We start from the raw sequence: 15,195 nt of genomic DNA, 5'->3' as shown, positions 1-15,195 counted from the left end.
CTAAGGGAGTGTCTTGCAGGTCTATTATTGGTTTTAACACCTGTTGTGTTTCTTCCTCACATCTGTGTGGAGTGCCATCAATAGGCAATGGCAACAGAGTAGATGGATTCAGTGTATTACACCGTTCCAATGTAATGTGTGGTTGTGAGAGAAGAAGAGTCATACATGATAAATGTCGAGCAGGGGAGAGGAAAGTCATGTTTGTTTGTAATAATAACATTGACACTGCATGGGGTACCTTAACGACGAGTTCATGAAACAGAACGATCTCCGCAGATGCCTGTACGGCAGGTGCAGCGGCAAGAACTGATTGAACACATACGGGTGTTGCATGAGCTACCGGATCTAGCTGAGTTGAGTAAAAAGCTATTGGTCTCATTTTGCTTCCCCATACTTGAAGCAAAACAGATGACATGAATCCATGTCTGGAATCGACCATGAGAACGAAAGATTTGGCATAATTTGGAAGAGCCAGTACTGCCGAGCTGGCTATTTTCTCTTTTGTTAATTGAAAAGCATTTGAACCCTCTTTAGTCCAAGTAACTTTATCGTGGGGCGCCATTGGTTCAGAGAAAATCATATTATGCATAGGCCTTACTAATTCTGCATAATTTGGTACCCACTGTCAACAATAATTACACAATCCTAAAAATGACATCATTTGTTTTTTAGTCATAGGTTTAGGAGCTTCCAATATAGCTTTCTTTCTCTCCGTATTCACAGTTCTTCCATTCGCGGACAATGTGTGACCAAGATATCTTACTTCAGTTGCCCATAATTGTAATTTATTTTTGCTGACCTTGTTTCCTGTTTTTGCCAAATAATGTAAAAGAGATAAAGTACCTATTTTGCACTGTTCTTGTGTTTTAGAACTTAGTAATAAATCATCTACATAAGATAAGACTTGACTACCTTGTGGTGGATGAAAATCAGCTAAACAATTACGTATGGCATCAGCAAATATTGTAGGTGACTCGCAATACCCCTGAGTTAAGTGGTTGAAAGTGTATCTTTTGCCCTTAAAGGTAAACACAAACCAAAACTGACTTGCTTCGTCTACTGGTATTGACCAAAATGCATTGCTTAAATCGATTACAGAAAAATATTTTGCTTCAGAGTCTAATTGGTTTAAAAGTGTGTGTGGGTCTGGAACGTTAGGAGAACGAGATATGACAGCCTTATCAACCTCCCTCAAGTCCTGCACAACGCGCCAGCCTGTAGAGGGCGCTGCCTTCTTAACTGGAAATATAGGCGTATTGCACGGTGAATCAGCGCACTCTCGAATAATGTTGGCTTTTAACAACTCCGCTATGACTGGTTCGATGCCTGCCTGAGCATCTGGTTTTAGAGGATATTGTTTTACACAAGGATAATATTCCGTTTTTCCTTGGTGTTGAACCCGTAAAAATCAAATAATTTTTCCCACATCAGCTCCATGCTTAGACCATAATTTATCAGTAATCTCACTAAGCGCCTCTTCTTCTTCCGAAGTTAACATTATGTCTCATTTAATTTCATTCGGATCACTCATTCTTGTCACTGGTGTCGTAATAACAACGAAATTCAACATTCTCCTCCACCAGCTGGTACTAGGACTATAATGACTGTAACCCATGTCTTTCCAATCTCGAGCTCTTTTCAATTCACGTACAGTACTGTGCAAAAGTTTTAGGCAGGTGTGAAAAAATGCTGTAAACTAAGAATGCTTTCAAAAATGGAAGTGTTAACAGTTTATTTTCATCAATTCTTCATAAATTAACAAAATGCAGTGAAGGAACAGAAGAAAATTCTAAATTAAATCAAAATTTGGTGTGACCACCCTTTGCCTTCAAAATAGCATCAATTTTCCAGATACACTTGCGCACAGTTTTTGAAGGAACTCGGCTGGTAAATTGTTCCAAACATCTTGGAGAACTAACCACAGATCTTCTGTGGATGTAGGCTTCCTAAAATTCTTCTGTCTCTTCATGTAAACCCAGACAGACTCGATGATGTAGAGATCAGGGCTCTGTGGCGGTCATACCATCACTTGCAGGACTTTCTGTTCTTCTTTAAGCTGAATATAGTTGTTAATGACATTGGCTGTATGTTTGGGGTTATGTTCCTGCTGCAGAATACATTTGGTGCCAATCATATGCCTCCCTGATGGTATTGCATGATGAATTAGTATCTGCCTGTATTTCTCAGCATTGAAGACTCCATTCATCCTGACCAAATTTCCAACTCCACTTGCAGAAATGCAGCCCCAAACTGGAAAGGAACCTCTACCATGCTTCACTGTTGCCTGCAGACTCTCATTATTGTACCTCTCTCCAGCCCTTTGGCGAACAAACTGTCTTCTTCTGCAGCCAAATATTTCTAATTTTGACTCATCAGTCCAGAGCACCTTCTGCCATGTTTCTGCACCCCAGTTTCTATGTTTTCGTGCTTAGTTCAGCCACTTGGCCTTGTTTCCTTGTCGGGGTAGAGCTTTTTGGCTGCAACTCTTCCATGAAGACCACTTCTGGCCAGACTTCCCCGGACAGTAAATGTCTGTACCTGGGTACCACTGGTTTCTGCCAGTTCTGAGCTGATGCCACTGCTTGAAATCTTCCGATTTCGAAGGTAAATAAGCTTGATGGGTTTTTCATCAGCTGCATTAAGTTTCCTTGGCTGACCACTGCGTCTACGATCCTCAACGTCTTCTTCAAAAGAGCTTGAACTGCACATTTTGAAACCCCTGTCTGCTTTGAAATATTTGTCTGGGAGAGACCCTGCTGATGCAGTATAACTACGTTGTGTCTTGTTGCTGTGCTCAGTCTTACCATGTAAATGGATAAAAAATAAACATTTATTGTTTACATTTTTCAAAGCATTCTTAATTCATAGCATTTTTTCACACCTGCCTAAAACATTTGCACAGTACTGTATGTGTTGCGTGTTATCTTGCCATCTCTCGTCGGGGGCTTTAGATAAGGGTATGTGTGGTGCGACTGAACAAACCAGTTTTTCGGCCTGTGGTGAGAGTGTTACGGTGCACAAACACGTATTCTCTCTCCAACAGAGTGAATTAACAATTCTTTTTTGCGGGTCCAAATTATGAACTGATTCGTCATTTTGAAGGTCTGGGCCAGGTCTCCCGTCGAATAACGTAGTGTGACCTGTAAGTCATTTTTGTTTTGAAAATCTGATTCAGGCGAAACTACTTTTTGTGTTTCTTTTAATAAGGCACTTGCTGTTTTTCCCGGGGACGTATTTGGCACATGCAACGCCCAATAGTAGAACGGTACGCCTCTCCCTTCCACTACCAAGATGTCAGCCTGATTGCATCTCCGTGCTACCACCCCCCCCTCCTTTGTCGGGTATATGGCTAAGCCTAGTTTAGTCATTACATCTCGTCCCAACAGATTAAATGGACACGAGGGAGACACTATCACTGGAGCTTTCACAGATTCCCCTGTTAGAGGATTCTTTATCCAAATAGGTTTCGTTAATGATTGCCTCTGAGTTTGTCCATTCGCAGAGCGCACTAAAATGATTTCGCCTGATTCGTCAAAATGTTTCCCATTCATTACAGCAGTTCTACATGCCCCTGAATCACAGAGAAAGTTCACTGGCCTTCCATTAACCAACAGTATAATTTCAGGTTTACTACTTGTAGACAAGCAGAGGTCTGCTAAATCTAAAAACTCATCGCATGTAGTCTCACCTCTCTCATCTGCCTGTTCATTGCTGTTAAATTCTGTGGCTAGTCATGCATCTTCATTATTAGGACACTCGCCCAATGTCCCTTTCCTCCGCATGCATAGCACTTAATACTGTCGTATTCTTCTTCTTCTTCCTCTCCTTCATTTTCATCTCTTCTGTTTCTAGGTGCATATTCACCTCTGTCCCTACTTACATTTTTCCCTCTTCCACCTGGCGCATAGCCGCCTCTGCCCTGTCCACGTCCCGCGGCCACGCCCTCTGTTTCCTCTACCTCTGCCCCTTCCTTTCTGTCCACTTTCCATAACTTTCTGCACAGCTACAACGAAGACCTCAGCTGTCTTTAACTCATCGCGCACCTTCTTCCTTGCCAGTGTCACTTTCTCAGCATGTCTCGCCTGTGTCATGAAAGCCGGAAGGGCACATGTAGGAAATTCAACAAAGTTTTTATTCAGCCATTCTCTGATTTCAACTCTAAACCCTCCCAATAGGGCATGTTTTAAATGCTGTTCGAATATTACACGTTGCTCTTCAACTGCGTCTTCTAACCCACTGTGGTTCCTAAAAGCTCGTTCGAACCTTTCTCTGAACTCAAAGACTGTTTCACTGTCGTTTTGCTTTATTTCCCCCAATTTGTTATAATTCGGACGAGCTGCAAACGTATTGCGAATCCTGTCTTACAACGCAGTGACTTGATTAGTCAGACCATCACTTCTAGCAGGACGTGGTCTCCCCCCGTCGTTTGCATCGAATCCATTTTTTACCCGCCCCCAGTCGATTTTCATCTTTGAACGATACATCCATTCAACTTCCCTACCATCTAAAATATACATATCTCGTAGTGCCTCCATGCCTTCGAGGAACTCCACTAGTCTTTCTCTATGTTCGGGAACACTTTTGATGGCATTATCGACCTCTTTTTGATTCCATGGGCGATATACTAACGTTGTTCGCGTATTTCCTTCTACACCAGCGTGAGCGGGGTCAGGATCATAAGCGGGGTTTGGTAACTCTATCATTGGGTTTTGATGAGCTACTAATGCTGAGTCTCCCTGCGAAAGTGTATTAAATATACTTATCTCGCCGTCACTATATCTCCTAGGAGGTTTACGGAACCGTATGGGTCTATCATTGTGATATGGCGGAGGTGAATTATCTCAGCTATCTATACGTCTGTATGAATGTTGTGTGTGAATGGAGTAAGTGATTGAACAGAATTAAAACAGCGAAAAACCTCTGTGTTAACACCCAGAGGGGCAGCGGACCGGTTTCTTTGCCGGCCTAGAAGCTTCTGTCCCTAGAGATTTCGTTGATCCAAAGAGATATTCTGTTTAATCCAAAAAAAACTCACAATAATTATGGGTAGAAACGCGTCAAAACCGCAAGGTTGTACTGGCGATAAGAAGTACATTGAAAAGAACTATACTGATAGTCATACGAAGTATGTGGATCGTTGGATAGAAAAACATAGTTTCAGTGGTAAATATATATATATAAATAGATCTTTTGTAACAACACATTTTAACCCCAGCCATGCCCAAAGTTGCCATCTGGCCTCTGTCCTTCAAAGATAAGAAACCTTGCTTAATTAAAAACCAACAGTCACAAAGAGTTTTACAGAACACATGGCATCATCAATCACTATTGCAATCTCAAAGTAAACATCCACGACATCAGTTTCAGTTTCAAAACAGTGGTTTCTTAGCGTTTGGAGTCGCAGCAGTAAATACCTAACTAAACAATGCCATTCTCAGGTAACTTCAAACAACCCCCTCTCTCAAGAGTCAGCATTCCTATTAACAGCACAGAGAAACAGGGCACATAACCAGAGCACAGAACACTTTAGAAAATATCAGTTAAAAGAATTCCCTTTAAGTCTAAAGCTTAATGATAATATTTAATAATCTTTCACACTAACGTGAGCCAGATAGCAGGATTTAGTCATAAAATAACATTCCGCAGTTTAGGGAACATACATGCTCGGTGTATCTCGGTACATTAACATACTGTATATCATTTATTTCTATACTCACACAATAATGATTAACCCTTACAACCGATTAGAACAGCAGATATAATATAAATATATAAAGTATGCAATATAAAGCAGTCAGTGCACGCCTGAAAATAACGCATCAATTTTTGTTTTATCTAGCGTGAGCCAAAGAGATAATACATGGTAATAATATCGTGGAAACATACCGAAATGCATGCTCATAGCATAAGTATATAATTCACACATGTACTTACATGTCATCCGGTGAATCTAAACTTTCTCTTCCTGAGAAATCTTTTGCGGTTTATTCAATTTCAGATTCCTCCTTGTCATTGAACAGCAGCTGTAGTACTTCTTCACGCGTAAAGGACTTCATTTCCCAACAGTAATCGTCGCAAAAAAGCAGAAACGAGTGGCAGTTGTCGCAAAAACAGCTCAGAGGCAGGTGTTTACACAGCTGGTCGAAGCGTAATGGTCGCTGCCTGTGGCGCAGGGCTCATAAATCATACACCGAGACATTACGCATTGTCCAATCAGACCCCTACATCATTCAAAAACAGACAATGGGCGTATCATTGTAAACCTAAGAATGTGTACTATTGGATAAAATAGCTGTCAATTACTTTGTAGTGCCTGGATTGGCGGAAAAGGCATCTTTGTAAATCGCCAACTGTTACAGGAAATGAATTATTTGTGTGCATTTCTCATGAAACCTATCCTAGAACGATGGATAAACTGTACTCTGGCAAAAAATAACCACATAGTTCCGTAGAAGAGACATATGGCTTTAATTATAAAGGTATGTTTTAGAAAAAAAATATTTGTCGTGCCCGCGAAAAAACGGTGAAGTTTGAAGTTGTATTGTAAGGGAAAAAGATGCACGTTTTTTGCTATGATGTAGTACATAAATAAACCATGATAAACCCCTCAGTTAATCTGTCCAGTATCATTATTTAGTTGTTTGGATAGTTAGCGATTTGTTCATATAAAAAAAAATACATTTTGGCAAAGATAGCATGTTTAAATGGACAATTAGTTTGAAGAGGCATCAAATCTCTGACATGCAGTGGGCATATCCTGTTACAAATAACACAGTTTTTCTAGTAAACCGTTGGACACAGGTATTTCATATTACGGGTGCTTTTGGCAGTATTAGTGCTTAATTGATAATCAAACAGTATTTGGTAAAATGTTTTTTATTTTCGTCGCTACGTTGCTGTAAAAAATGTACCGGCAAAGTGATCGTTGCCGATACTTTTAACGTCACTTGCACCCAAACAGGTTAACTTAGAATGGTCAGAATCTCCCAAACAGAGGGAGTGGGCAGATGGATCTCGTCCAGTTCACCTGAGAGAACCATGATGTCCATTAAAGGACTGATGGGTCTGTGCTGTAACATCTCCAGCTGGGCAGAGAACAGCTCTTCATTTCTGAAGTATTACTGCAGGGTGACGTCACCATCACACACCCAGCGCAAACCCGACACTTTGCACTCATAACTCCCTGCCTGAGAGCTGAGGTTGTACACCGACACCCCTGTCTCCATGGAGATGCAGGGCTCCATGTGATCCCAGTGGGTGGAGTCTGGGATATCTGAGCATGATTGGCAGCTCCTCCTCAAACTGTGCTGATGCTCAGCTGGGGGATCCTGCCGGTAGTGAAGAGAAAGCACAGCACAGGAGTCTTACACCAATACTCAATAAAACACATTTGATAGAATTTATTTGGAAACAATGCTTTCAAAAGGCTTTTGATAAAGTCAGATTTTAGACTGCTGAATAAAGTCAGATTTTAGATTTTAGACTGCTAAATGTTAGACTTTTTCTAATCAAACAATAGATCGAGATAGCTATCAAACATTCAACTTAATTCACACTTCAGGTCCACCCTTGCCTGTGACCCCAAACCCCCCAAACCCCCTTTCATAGTAAGTGAGAGTGATGTGAGGAGGGTGTTCAAAGGGGTAAATGGGAAAAAGGCTGCCGGGCCTGAGCAGATCCCTGAGATGGTCCTTAAATCCTGTGCTACCCAACTAACTCCAGTGAACAACAAGATATTTAATACATCCCTGGCCTAGGCTATCATCCCATCTTGCTTTAAAAAGTAAATTATTGTACCAATGACCAAGATGTTTTGCCATCATGTTTGAATGTTTACCATCCAGTGGCCCTGACATTTGCAAATATGAAGTGTTTTGAAAGGCTGGTGAAAAATTATATCTGCACCTCACTGCCCAACTTGTTTGACACCCTCCAGCTTTCAATTCCATAGTCCCCCTCAGCCTGGTCGTCAAGATGAGGTTGCTGGGGATCACCACCCAAATGTGCAAGTGGGTGCTCAGCTTCCTCACTGACCACCTCCAGGTGGTGAGAGTAGAGGTTGGTGTAACCTCTGGGCCCCTGACCCTCAACATAGGTTCCCCCCAGGGGTGCATTCTGAGCCAGTTGCTGTATAACATCTACACCTATGACTGCACAGCCTCCGGAAGCTCAACCTCCATCAATACATTTGCACACAAAACCTTGGTGCTGGGTCTAATCTCCCAAAACAATGAGCAGCCGTCCCAGAACCAAGTGGCATGCAGACCTGGCACTGTGGTGTCAATCCAACAATATGGCCCTAAATCATTGTCCAGAGACGTCAATAAGACAAAGGAAATGGTGGTGGACTTCCGGTGGAAGCAGGACAGCGGGTACACCCCCCTCACCATCATCCTGTGGAGAGGGTCCCTAGTTTTAAGTACCTGGAAGCTGAAGACTTAACCTGGACTCTCCACACACACAACCAGTAACAAAGTAATCTAGGCAGTGGCTGTGCTTCCTCCATAGGCTTAGGAAGTTCAAGGTCTCACCTCCCACCCGGAGGACCTTCTACTCCTCAGCTGTGGAGAGCGTCCTCCCCGGATGCATCTCCGACCGGTACGGAAGCTGTAACGCCCAAGACTAGGCCAACCTTCAGAGGGTGGTGCGCTCAGCCGAGTGGACTATCAGAGCGTCTCTACCCACTGTGCATGTTATTTACCACAAGAGGGTGGAGTAAGGATAAGAAATATCATGAGGGATAACTCACACCCCAATGCCAGCCTCTTTTCCCTGTCGGGTACGCTTACGCAGTCTAAATTCAAGGACTGAGAGACTTAGAAGGAGTTTGTACCCACAGGCACTCTTTCATATTTCAGCACAAATTCAGCACTCTTTCCTTTTATTTATTTTTTTATTTTATTTTATTTACTTTAATTAGTGACATAAAGCACTTGAATATTGACTGTCTAGGCGTTGTTTACTAGATGAATGGATGGAGGAAAGAGGGAGAGTTGTAGTCTTAGTTGTATGGTGTGTATTCTGAAACTGTCTGTCTCTTGCTGTGATTCTCATCTATACATGTGTGTGTCTACAGGCTGAGGTGTTGTAAACTCACAGAGAAGAGCTGTGCAGCTTTATCTTCAGTTCTCAGCTCAAACTCTTCCATTCTGAGACAGCTGGACCTGAATAAAAATAATCTGGGAGATTCAGGAGTGGAGCTGCTTTCTACTGGTCTGGAGCATGTAAACTGTAGACTGGAGGAACTGGAGTAAGTCTGCCAGTTAGTGTGTGTGTGACTGTGTCTATGTATTATTGTCTGTCTGTCACACAGTCACTAAAACCCTGCAAACAGGGGACGTCCCCAGGACGTTAACAGGACATTCGCAACGTCCCCAATCGTCCCCAATCGTCCCCAATTGGTCCCCGCCACAACGTTCGCTAGAGGACGTTACCAAAAAGTTTTTTGACATTTGTAGCAAGTCTACGTTTGGTCCTTCTGTGACGTTCGCATGAGTCTAATTTGGTCTCTCAGCACACGTCCCCAGGACGTCCTTCAAAAACGTCCCTGTTTCCTTTACCTGTGGTCCTCTGCGTGACGTTCGCATGAGCCTTCAAACGGACTTTTAGGGAACGTTCTTATTTGTTCTCTCAGTATACGTCCCCAGGACGTCCTTCAAAAATGTCCCTGTAACCTTTACCTGTGGTCCTCTAAGTGACGTTCGCATGAGCCTTAAAACAGACTTTTAGGGAAAGTTCTTATTTGGTCTCTCAGTATACGTCCCCAGGACGTCCTTCAAAAACGTCCCCGTTACCTTTACCTGTGGTTCTCTGTGTGACGTTCGCATGAGCCTTAAAACGGACTTTTAGGGAACGTTCTTATTTGGTCTCTCAGTATACGTCCCCAGGACATCCTTTAAAAACGACCCGGTAACCTTTATCTGTGGTCCTCTGCGTGACGTTCGCATGAGCCTTAAATCGGACTTTTAGGGAACATTCTGATTTGGTCTCTCGGCACACGTCCCCAGGACGTCCTCCAAAAACGTCCCCGTTATCTTTACCTGTGGTCCTCTGCGGGACGTTCGCATTCGGTCCTTCAAAAACATCCCCTTGACGTCCTCTAATGGTCCTCTCTGAACCAGAGGTTCCGCTAGAGAAAAATGTTTTCATTTGCCAGACATTTTAATGATAAGCCGGCCAAATATCTATTTCTGCTTCTAAATTAGCCTATTGAAGAAAACTGATGGCCTTCGTAGCTTAAATAATAACATAATCAGGTAGTTTAGAAAGCAACACGTTTATTTTCCTACGTTTACAATGGGGGAAAAAAAACATTAATGTCTGATGCACGTCAATAACTGGCCTTTAATCGCAACCTGCTGTGGCTTAAATTGAGCGCTGCAACATGGTCATTGCTCTGACTATGTTCAATGAGAGCAGAGATTCTAAAATTATTCGACCCTCTTGTGAATCCTTTGCGTCGCAAACATTTTACTGTGACTATCAATTACCTTGCAACTTAGCCAAGAGAACTTGTTACTCCATAGCGACATGAACGCCCGACATTTCGGCCTTTTCTCTGGTGAAGCTGTTCAAACATCTAGGGCTTCAGGTATTCAGTGTTTGGAAAGTTCACTTTCTACATGAAGTAGTTGAGTTCATAGTTAAAAATTCAAAATTTTGAAATAAGTTCACAGCTCAAAAAATGTACTTGTTCAGTTCGTTTTTTCAATATCCTGCGAGTGCAAGCTATAATTTTTCCAAATCTCTATCTGTCTGTAATACCAATCTAGGCTCCTATACACAACTTCAGCGTGCTCACGCACGGGCATAGACAGTATAATGAAATGAAACGCGTTCAGACGCATCACTGCAGGTATTACAGGTTCATCCTCGTCAGGCGGTTTACCCTCATCAGTTGTGTTTGGCCTCTGAAAAAAAGCTTTTAAGGCTAGTCTGCTTGGCCATGTTGGATCCTTCTCACTCAGTTCGCTCCTTGTTTGTAACCGAAGGTTTACACTTTATTTAAAATGCAGCATATGCGTGTTGTTTAATAACTTTCTAACGGCAGATTATTCTGTTCCTTTAAAACATAATAAGGCCAGTGAACGTTTGCTTTATAGGCCTAAATATTAGGATTGTTGTCAAATTCAGATTGTGTTTGCGAGACGGGACTTTCAAGAAATTTCAATCCGACAATTTGACCGGTGAGCTCAACGTTATGTTGCAGCATCTTTGAAGGCCTGTGGGAAGCTCAATGGTAAAGCTAGAGACCTGATAGACCTTCCTACGTATGCATTGTATTGGAATCATGCAGACATTAAATTCATAGCACAGATCAGTAGAGAAGCATTCATATTTATTTTATTGTCTCATTATTAGTTTGGCTAGTTATAAGGCTGTACCTCCCTGACCGCACGTCCGTGACGTGCCATGGATGTTAATTAAAAAAGGAGATCGCTACAATATAATTTTCCTCAAACCCTCGGAAAAAATTACTAAGTTTGTTGGCTGTCTTACACTTTGATAAACGTGTTAAAGTGACAAAATAACAGTCAGACAGTGGTAGTACAGTATGTAGAAAAGTGGTTTAGTAATAGGAAGGTTACCGGTTCAAGCTTGCAATCAAGTTTGTAAGCGCTTGTGTGTGTGTGTCTATGTATATCATATAAAATGTGCTATATCAATAAACTTGAAATTGTTTGTGTGTGTGCCCTGTAAGCAAAATTACGGCCCGCGCAATCTATTATTATTTTATTTTTTTCATTTAGCTCAGCAAAAGCGGTCGTTACCCCCTGCCTGCTACGTCCGTGGTGCGTCCTTGAATAATGTCCCCAGGACGTCTAAAACACGTTTCCCAGAGGTCAGCACAATGCCCCTTAAGACGTTCTTGCAACTTCCTGCAGAACGTCCCCAGGACCTATAGAAACACGTTTTTCCAGACGTCACCGCAATGTCCTAGGGAAGCTCTTGCAACGTCCTGCAGAACGTCCCCAGGACCTATAAAAAACGTTTCCCAATTGTCACCGAAACGTCCTCGGGACAGTCTTGGAACGTCGTGCAAAACGTCCTAGAGTTGTCAAGGGAACCATACACATTTACGTTTTTAGAACGTTCAGAGAGACCATTACAGGACGTCGAGGGGACGTCATTTTGCTTACCAGGAACACACTCTCTGTCTCACACACACACATACTACACACACACACACACACACACACACACACAAACACACACACACACACAATCTGCACTGCTGAACTCCAGGAACTCAACGGCAGCCATAAGCATTTGATTGTGTGTGTGTATGTGTGTGTGTGTGTTGGTATTCTAAATTATCTCTACTGTCTAGCCGATGTATACTAGATCAATGGATGGATGAATGAGGGAGAGTTCCTTCATTTTAATTTGTATGTGTTTACAGGCTGATGGAGTGTAAACTCACAGAGAAGAGCTGTTCAGCTTTATCTTCTGCTCTCAGCTCGGAAAAATCCAGTCTTAGACAGCTGCATCTTAGTTTCAATGATCTGGGAGATTCAGGAGTTGAGCTGCTTTCTCCTGGTCTGGGGCATCCGAACTGCAGACTGGAGGAACTACAGTAAGATCATGTTTTCATGTTTGTGATAGTGTTATGTGTTGTTTTCTTGCAATTATGATGCACTGGACTGTCACCATCTTCATCAACAGAGGGAACTAGATATTTAAACTAAATGTTCTATAAAAAAGCAATGAGTGAATCTGAATACAGGCTAGTCTCCGGTCATTTTCAGCGTTGCAAGAGCTTTAGTCTTCATCAGTCTTGATTAAACAATTAATTTGAATTTCGAATGGTGTATTTTTCGGCTGGCACCTTATTGAATGAAATTAAAAAGAGTGAACGTGCCGTTCACAGACACCAGAATGAACGCATTCACAGTATCGTTCAACAGGCAGTAAAACAGTACGTTCAGTTCACGTTCCCCAAAATTATGAACGAGTTCATTCACTTTCGTTCGATGAACGCATTCAGGTACAACACTGGTCACACCCTATAGTAGAAATACCTATTTCAAGTGTGTGTATGTGTCTTACTGTTACGGCAGACCCTGAGAACCAAAGGTCCTGTAACATAAAAGGCCACGACTCTTGTTTGTGAGTAAACAGTTTTGTTTATTATAATAAACACAATGCTGGTTGCCGTAAAAGAGGAAGAGAGGGAAAACAAAAATGAACGCGTCAAAATGAAAAAGGTGAGTCTTCCGCTGAAACTACCTTCCCTGCACTTACTAACTCTTAACTAAAAAAAGTGCAGACAAAGCACAAACAACCACCAAAACAAACTAAGAGCGGGCAAACAGAAAAAGCGCGTAACACGCGTAAAGGTCTCCAAGTTAATTGTCTCTGAACGCTCAGTGTGGATGTAAGCCAGTTACGCCCGACTCACATTGTTGCGTTTGAAGGCATTGATGCAACGGACGGTGGAGGAGGAGTCTGGCGCATGCGGTTCTGTTGATAACGGAGACGTTATAGTGAGATTGACAGGTCAACAAACCAATCAGGTCACTAGTAGGCTTTTACCCTGTGAGTAGTAGCATGCTAACCCTAACCCATCATTAGACAGTGTGCTCAGACACCTCGCAAATCCTATGATACGTATTTCTCAGTTACAGTAAAGGGGTTTTTACATTGTACAGTGTCTATTTCTCGGTAACTTTTAAAAAATCTAACCAAAAAAAAAGTCAAACAACCAACTTGTAGGTACAAATACGACCATCTACGAAGTTTGGCAGCCATGTTTTTTTTTTGAGTTTGCCGCTCTGTAGACGTGAGCATATACGGGATATGATTGGCTAGTGCCTGTGCTGTCAGTTATGCATGAAAGGCAATATGATTGGCTGACGCATGCATTGCCTGTTGAAAAGTTAAACCTTCTTCAACTCTTGTCGCGAGCAAAGCATGAAACGCAACGCACGCGAACCAAACGGAGCCACAATTCAGTTCGGTAAAGGATGATGTCACCCCATGCAAAGTGAATGGGGATGCGTTAACCCTGACGCATCAACGCCTTCCAACGCAGCAATGTGAGTCGGGCGTTAATCCAAAGCAGGTTGTGGTCCTGGGGGAAACAGACAGCAAACGAGTTCCGGAAAGTAAGCGCCTCCATCTTGGGAAGGGCCGGCTTTATAAAAGGGCGCAGTCCCGCCCAGCAATCAGACACAGTCCGAGACACGCACACTCCACCTTGTCGAGACGTTAACGCCTTGCTCACATTGATGCGTTGGAATGCGTTGATGCGTCAGGGGTAATGTGACGTCATCCTTTGCCGAACTGAATTGTGGCTCCGTTTGGTTGAAGAATGTTCAACTTTTCGAGAGGCAATGCATGCGCCAGCCAATCATATTGCCTTTCATGCATAACTGCCAGCACAGGCGCCATCCAATCATATCCCGTATACACCCACGTCTACAGAGCGGCAAGCTCAAAAAAAAAAAAATGGCTGACCAAACTCCGTAGATGGTCGTATTTGTACCTACAAGTTGGTTGTTTGACTTTTTTTTGGTTAGATTTTTTAAAAGTTACAGAGAAATAGACACTGTACAATCTAAAAACCCCTCTATTGTAACTGAAAAATACGTCTCATAGGATTTGCGAGGTGTCTGAGCACCCTATCTAATGATAGCATGCTACTACTCACAGGGTAAAAGCTTGCTAGTGACGTGATTGGTTTGTTGACCCGTCAATCTCACTATAACGTCTCTGGTATCAACAGAACCCTCCTCCGCCATCCGTTGGATCAACGCATTATAACGCATCAATGTGACTGGCCCGTAAGACAGTACACACAGGGAAAAACACAACACCATAACACCCCCACCCTTAAAAAAATAAATTGGGGGTTGTATAAATATATCTGTAAATATACAGATATGTACAGATATATACAGATATATGCAAAAGGAACAAAAATAACTTATCCATAATCTATCCAGCTGAAACCCCTCACACCGGCTCCGCTGAAGGATAAAAGGTTACTGCAAACATCATTATATTTAACCCACAATTTATTGATATAATGACGTTTCAATTCCACATTTTAGACACAAGAAAGAGCATCTGCGACAACGTTGTCGTGGATGCAGATTTCCGAGCAATAATAATGAAGCTCTGCACTATTAGTACTTTAAAAATGGCAAAAGGAAAACTCCTTAAAGTAGACATAACAGTCAGCAGGTACTG

General features: G+C 42.3%; 1 protein-coding gene across 1 annotated transcript in view; it reads left to right on the top strand.

Annotated features, from left to right (window-relative positions):
• The window catches only part of LOC308381703 (uncharacterized protein), a gene marked incomplete at both ends in the record, with an annotated part of 115,380 nt that overhangs the window by 69,148 nt on the left and 31,037 nt on the right, over positions 1–15,195 (top strand). The window contains 2 exons of the mRNA XM_080859284.1: positions 9,077–9,250; positions 12,404–12,577. Coding sequence (XP_080715410.1) covers positions 9,077–9,250; positions 12,404–12,577 — 348 coding nt within the window. The remainder of the gene's footprint in view (positions 1–9,076; positions 9,251–12,403; positions 12,578–15,195) is intronic.

Source organism: Sprattus sprattus, assembly GCF_963457725.1.
Source record: "Sprattus sprattus genome assembly, chromosome: 20".
Classification (NCBI taxonomy): domain Eukaryota; kingdom Metazoa; phylum Chordata; class Actinopteri; order Clupeiformes; family Clupeidae; genus Sprattus; species Sprattus sprattus.
Note: the sequence above shows the minus strand (reverse complement) of the source record. Positions and strands in the feature narration are given on the sequence as shown.